The sequence below is a fragment of the Antrostomus carolinensis genome, unplaced genomic scaffold (assembly GCF_000700745.2).
Source record: "Antrostomus carolinensis isolate BGI_N321 unplaced genomic scaffold, ASM70074v2 scaffold33547, whole genome shotgun sequence".
Lineage (NCBI taxonomy): Eukaryota > Metazoa > Chordata > Aves > Caprimulgiformes > Caprimulgidae > Antrostomus > Antrostomus carolinensis.
The window spans coordinates 1-6253 of record NW_010325893.1 but is presented as its reverse complement, the minus strand read 5'-3'; the positions used below and the strand labels follow the sequence as shown (position 1 = coordinate 6253).

Sequence of the window (6253 nt, the reverse complement as noted above, 5' to 3'; positions counted from 1 at the left end):
CCGGGGCGAGGGGGGGGGGGCTCGGGGGCCGTTCCTGGGGTGCAGGAGGAGCCCTGGAAGGCAGTGAGCCGGTGTCCTGGGGTGGAAGGAGCCGGGGAGGGTGGGGGGTGGTGGGGGTGATCCTTGCCCTTCTTTTTTGGCTGTGCTGTTTTGACACTCTTTGTTGCTTTTTATTTTTTGATTTTTATTTAATTTTTTTTGTTCCCTTTTGTTTAATGTTTAATTTCTTTTCCTCCAGCCTGGTCGATGTGTTTTTCGATATTGTTTTCCGTCCGCTGTTTTCTTCTCTCTCTTGCGCAGAGACTGGTGCTGATGAACATGCCCGTGGCCGAGGACATGACGGTCCATTTTACCTCCACCTTGATGGCACTGATACGTACAGCCTTGGACATCAAAATTGCCAAAGGTAAGGTGGGTGAGGTAGAGTGGTGACGGAGCTTGGAGGGTTTCAGAGTGACCAGCACTCATCGTTTGAGTAGCCTGAGGACATCACAGCCAAATTTGTGTTGGCCGCCCAGAGCCTGCCGTGTGGATGGAAGTGATTACCTTGAACAGGCACATTTCTGCTGCTTTCTATAAAAACATTTATTTCTTTAGGGAAAAGGTGGACAGTTTTCCACTAGAATCTGCTTCTAGAGAGCAAAACCAGCTTCTTGTCCACTGTGCAAAGGGAGAGAGAGAGAGAGAATTCCCCTTCCCCCCCATGTACAAAACCAAACCAAGGAGGTAAAAGATCAAATGTACTTGGCTTCCTAAGGCTGGGGAACAGAAATCTCTCTCTCAGGGAAGATAAAATGCTCAGAGCAGGAAAACCTGCTTTGTTCTTGTTGCTGGAAATGCTCTGATTCATCAGATCAAAAGCTTTCTGCAGAAACATGCCATTTTCAATAAAACCTCCCCTGGAAACAGGTCAGCTGTTGGAAGAAAACCCAAGCCAGGGCAAGATATCAGCAAAAGCCCAGTGCTGAGACAGCTCCTTGGGTTTGAGTCCCTCTGGATAAAGCAGATATGTTAACCTTGGTCTCCTACAGCTCAGCAGAGTTGCCCCAGGCTTGAGTGTCTCTGGTTGGCACGTGTTGACAGCTCCCTTTGAGCCTGGGTCTTCCTAAACTCAGCACATCCCTTCAGCTTGCAAATCCCTTGCACAGCGTCGCCAAGTATTTGAGGATTTCACCCAAGTGGAGCTCCTTCTTCACCAGCACATGAGCCGCTCACCAGAAAAGAGAAAGTGGGGCAGCAGCAGGTGTGTGTGGGCTGGAGTAGGATTGGAGCTGCAGAGACGGACCCAAGATGAGCTTGAAGATGGCAGTTTTGAGTGGGAGGGTAGGGGATGGGGAGATGGAGGCACATATGGAAGGGATGGTAGGGAAGTTTCCCTGTGAGGAGACCAGGCTTGCTGATGTAAGATGACCCTCCCAGCCCAGAGAGAGCTGGTTGCTGCTTCTGAACCTCACTTCAGGATGGGAAAGGGGTGTTTTTAGTTGGAGCCTGGTGTGAGGTCTTGATGTGTATGGGCCATTTTCCCTCCCCTTGCTGTTCAAGGTGGTGCAGATTGGCAGCAGTTAGACTCCGAGCTTCAAAAGGAGATCCTGACCATTTGGCCTCACCTGTCTCAGAAGATGCTTGACCTGTTGGTACCCATGCCAAAAAGTGAGTCTCTGCAAGGGCTGTCATCACTGCCAAGCTTCTGTCATACCTGCAGCAGCTTCTTCCCAAAGGGAGATGGAGACTGGTCAGACCTATCCTCAGCTGGTGGAGAAGAAGTGGGAAAAGGGTTTGTGTTGCTACAGGCTGGCTTCTGCCTTGTGCTCTGCCTGCCTCCTTGAGAACCCTCTTGAAATATGCCCAGTTGGCAGTGATCTACTCCTGCCAGACTCAGAGTCTCCTGTAAATCATCTCTGGAGCATATAACGGCAGGAGGCTGAGCATCACTTGCTCTGTTACATATGATGGTGTGATGAAGCAGTGTGTCTTGGTGGTTTATGGTGATGTGATGAAGCAGTGTGTCTTGGTGGTTTATGGTGGTGCTTTTAAGCCATCTCCATCTATTTGTCTCTACATGGAGTGTCTGGGTGTTCATCTCTCTTACGGAGTGGAGAGCAGACTTTGAGGGTCACCAGGGCATCCCACAGCAGGGCTCTTCCTGAGATCCACACTGGTGCCTTCAGACCTGCTGTTTCTGTTAAGATAAAAGTGTCCCCCACCTTCCTTCCTCTCTTATGCTCTCAGCCTCTGACCTGACTGTTGGCAAAATATATGCAGCCATGATGATCATGGATTACTACAAGCAGAGCAAAGCGAAGAAGCAACGGCAGCAGCTGGAGGAGCAGGTGAGGCTCAGTGAGGACACGTGGTGTGCAGGAGTGGGAAGTTCAGAGCACCTCTGCTGCTTTCTATCATGTCCTGACCAAACGTGCAGCCAGATGCATGGGATTGCAGCTGAGGGATGAGGATGGTGGCACAGGTTGGGCTTTGGTGACTACCAAGGGACATGTACGTGCATCCTCAGCACCCAACGGTGAACATGAGACTGCTGTCACCTTCCCAAGTGGTGGGGACTGGGGTTGGTGAAGCATGGGATCTTCATCTGCATTTCCTACAGGCGCAGCTTCTTCCTTTCCTCCATACAGAAAAATGCCCCCATGTTCCAGCGCATGGAGCCATCCTCCTTGCCACAGGAAATCATCTCGAATGCGAAGGCTCTGCCTTACCTCCAGCAAGACACGCTCTCAGGCCTGTGAGTATTGCCCTGAGAAGAAGGAAGGTAGTCCTGTCGCTTTTCTGTTCCTGCAGTTCTTGTTTAGTTCTCTGGAGCTGGTACTGGGATGCACAGAGGGTTAAAGAGCTGCTGAGAGCAGGGGAAACCCGGTCTGGGGCAGAAAGCTCCTGGCACAAAGATTTTGCAGGATTCCAGGTAGCTGGTGTGCATCAGCATCACCAACAGCAGCAGAGGTGGCCAAGGGGGATGGCCAGGTGTCTGTTTGGATACTCTTCTTGCAGGACCACACTGCCACAAAGTACAAATTCTCTTACCTAGGAGGGTCTGGGATGGACCTGAACCTCAAGAGCAGTTGAGTAGTAGGTACCAGGATGGTGCAGGGTCAGTGGGGGTTCCCAACACCCTGGCTGGTGGCAATGAGATGGTGGGAGTTGCTGGCGCTGTGCTTGGAATGTTCTCACTGCTGCTGCGGGACATAGGGCACTGGTGTCTTCTGCCTGGGCATCACTTCAGCTCTACAAGGAACTTGATGCTTGTACTGGGGGTCTTGACAGCTTAGGGGGCAAGCATGGAGGTTCCCCAACTCTGAGCTGCTGGAGAGGTGATGCCCAGCGATGGCAGCACCCAACTTGTGGCCTTTCTGAAGCTGGACTGTCTTTGCAGGAGCAGCCGAAGTGGGTTCCCCTCCCTGAGCCCACTCTCACCACAGGAGATCTTCCAGCTGGCGTGCATGGACCCGTCCCACGGGCAGTACCAGGAGCACCAGTCTCTGGTAAAGTCACCCACTGCCTTGGTGGTCACAGTGACCACACACCTGTGGTCCCAGTGAGGATGCTGGTGGGCATGGGGAGGTGTGGGGCTGCCGGCATGGTGGTGGAACGATGCTCCTTGCCCCAGTGGCAGCAAGCACAGCAGAGGGGTGGCAGCTGCTGGGTCACGCATGGGTCCAAAGCAGGGGACAAATATCCCCGGGTGTCCTCAGCTGGGACTCAGACCCCTCCCCTCTGTCCAGGCACTGGGGACACAGCCATCCCTGGACCAGCCCTGGCCTGTGAGTCCAGGCAGCAGTAAGTGCTTTTGGGATGAGAGCTGTGACCAGGGTCTGATGTCCCGCAGTAAAATATCCTTCTCTTCACAGGCTGCTCTTTTTTTTCCTCCACTGAGCACTCATTTCAGTGGGTTACCTCATGCTGAGTGATGGTATCTGATGTTTTTGGATTCATGTTCATTTTGTTGTCAGTGCTGGTGTCCCTGATCCCAAACCGAGGTGTCAAACTGTCTCTAACAGGAGCCCAGCCCTCCGGCAGCAGCAGTGTCTGTCTGTCTGTGTGTATACATATCTATGTATATACATATCTCTCCATGTCTGTGTGTGTGCGTTGGCGCACCACCCCGATGCTCGTTGGATGCAGTGTTGTACCACTGTGCATCTCCAGCTTGGTCCCTGTCCCCAGGATCTGTGGTGCTCTGTGTGAGCTGTGTACCATGCAGGCAGGCGTCCCCTGCCTCGGCCACCCTGGTCATGCCACTGTCATGACACTGGGGAGGTGGCAGATGAGAATCCACTCACCACATAAAGTCACCTTCTATGTCAAGTGTCACTCCTTGCCCAGCTCTTTGACACCGTGTCCTGTACAAAAGAGTCCCCTAAACTGGGAATTAACTAAAGCACAAAGGTGCCACAGCCAACGTGCTTTCTTTTAATGGGGATGTGGCCAGAAAGCCCTTAAAGCAGGTCAGACAGAAAATCCCATGTGTTTGTCCTCTTCTGGCAAAAGGAGAAGGAGTTAAAGCCAGGGCAGTCAGGGCACCACCAGATCCAGGCAGGGTTCCCACTGCCACCAAAGAGGTGCAAGATGAGTTGGCCATCAGACAAGCCTGAAGTATCTGGGCTCACCTGCAATGGGTTGTGAATTGGACATTATTTTTCGGTGGTGATGTGATGGATGGTATATCTTAAACTCCCTTTTAGTCCCACTTAAATTCTGTTCCTGGTTGAGCGAGCAGGGCTGTCTCCTGCAAACAGGGCAGAAGCAGCGTGATGCCGTGCTCCAGCCCCATCCCAAGAGCTTGGCTGTGTGTTTGTTTCCAGGAGCCAGAGGTTAGGGAGTTTCAAAGAGTGCAGCCCTCTAACCGTGGCAGCTACCTTCCTGTGGACACTCAGGACCACGCTGTCTCTGGGAGGGCCTCCTCCATGCCTCGTCTCACTGTGGATCCCCAGGTAAAACCAAGCAAAGCCTGCCCGGGTGCCGGGTCCAAGCAAAGCCTACCAGGTAATGCTGGGGCTTCTCTCTGTGCTGAGCAAGTCCCACAAGCCCCATGGCTTCCCCAACACCCCGATATCGGAACATCTCCCCATCTTTGGGCTGCTGCATGAGGAGGAGAGCTGCTATTCCCCTATATGGGGACATGGCAGCAGAGAACAGCCAAGGGAATCGGTCTCCTGCCTCATGTGGGAGGTCCATGGTGGAGCAGGGCCATGCCAGGAGGTTGCGGGGTCCCCTTGCAGTGGGACACCCCTCCTTTGCTCCAGCCCTGGGTGTTGGCTGAGGTTTGAGGAGTCCCAGCCCGGCTGTCAGATGATGTCCCAGGTGATGAAACACCTTTTCCTTCCTTTCCTGTTGTCCCAATACACACGCTTCTCCGTCTGTCCAGGGGAACCCAGGTCACATCTCACCTCCTTGTTTGTCTGCCCGGTTTTTCTGTTGTTCTGTCTTGTACTCGGCCTCCACAGATGCTTTTTATGGGGTTTGGTTTTGCTGTGAAGTCCCTGGGTCTGCGTTCTCACAGAGGTCCTGGTGTCAGTGCTGGTGTGATATGTCATGGCTCTTTGGTGGGGTGTGAAGAGGAAGGGAGGCTTTGCCTTGTGGGCTTTCTTGCCCATTTGGCAGCAGAAGATGATCAGAGGAGGGGGTGGGAGCAGAAAGGGAATGGTGTGAGGGGAGGAGACAGGGAGAATGGCCTGAGGCTGCAGAGGCCAAAAGCTGCTGGAATAAAGCAAAGGAAAATATAGAAGGAGGTGATGTCTTCTACAAAGCATGTAAGAACATGAGCTAGAAGGAGGAGAGAAGGTAGAAAGGTGAAGCATGGAAGGGAGAAGGGAAGAGTGAGGGATAATAAAACAACAGCATGAGTGGGGAGAGAGGGAATGAGTGCAGGGGAAGGGGACGTGGGAATAAAGGATGACCAAGGAGGACCAGTGCCGGGAAAATAAACACAGAGCGAGGGGCACTGGAGGATCCCCTTCTCTCAATTTCCTCTTCGATTTATCTGCGCCACTCAGTCCTGTTTTCAAGGTGGGGAGGGATGCTGAGACAGCCTGGGGGGCAATGGCCTGGTTCCCTCCCATGTCCCCATGCCTGGGGTGGGGTGCTACTCCCACCCCAATACGCAGCGCTTGGCTTGAACCCCACGGTCACTGGCTTTGCTTGTGGAGTGTGATTCCCAGCCGGCTGGGGCAGGGGGGCTCACGAGCACAAAAGCTGAACCCCACTTTCCTCCCACCCCCGATTTGTGCAGAGATTATGTGGGGGG

General features: G+C 53.2%; 1 protein-coding gene across 1 annotated transcript in view; it reads left to right on the top strand.

The window, feature by feature from the left end:
* LOC104527635 (voltage-dependent R-type calcium channel subunit alpha-1E) overlaps positions 1 to 4940 on the top strand; it is a gene marked incomplete at both ends in the record, with an annotated part of 26929 nt that extends 21989 nt beyond the window's left edge. Inside the window, 6 exons of the mRNA XM_010171408.1 lie at positions 301 to 406; positions 1543 to 1650; positions 2230 to 2330; positions 2631 to 2737; positions 3383 to 3491; positions 4812 to 4940. Of these exons, the coding sequence (XP_010169710.1) occupies positions 301 to 406; positions 1543 to 1650; positions 2230 to 2330; positions 2631 to 2737; positions 3383 to 3491; positions 4812 to 4940 (660 nt within the window). The remainder of the gene's footprint in view (positions 1 to 300; positions 407 to 1542; positions 1651 to 2229; positions 2331 to 2630; positions 2738 to 3382; positions 3492 to 4811) is intronic.
* Positions 4941 to 6253: the final 1313 nt, after the last annotated feature.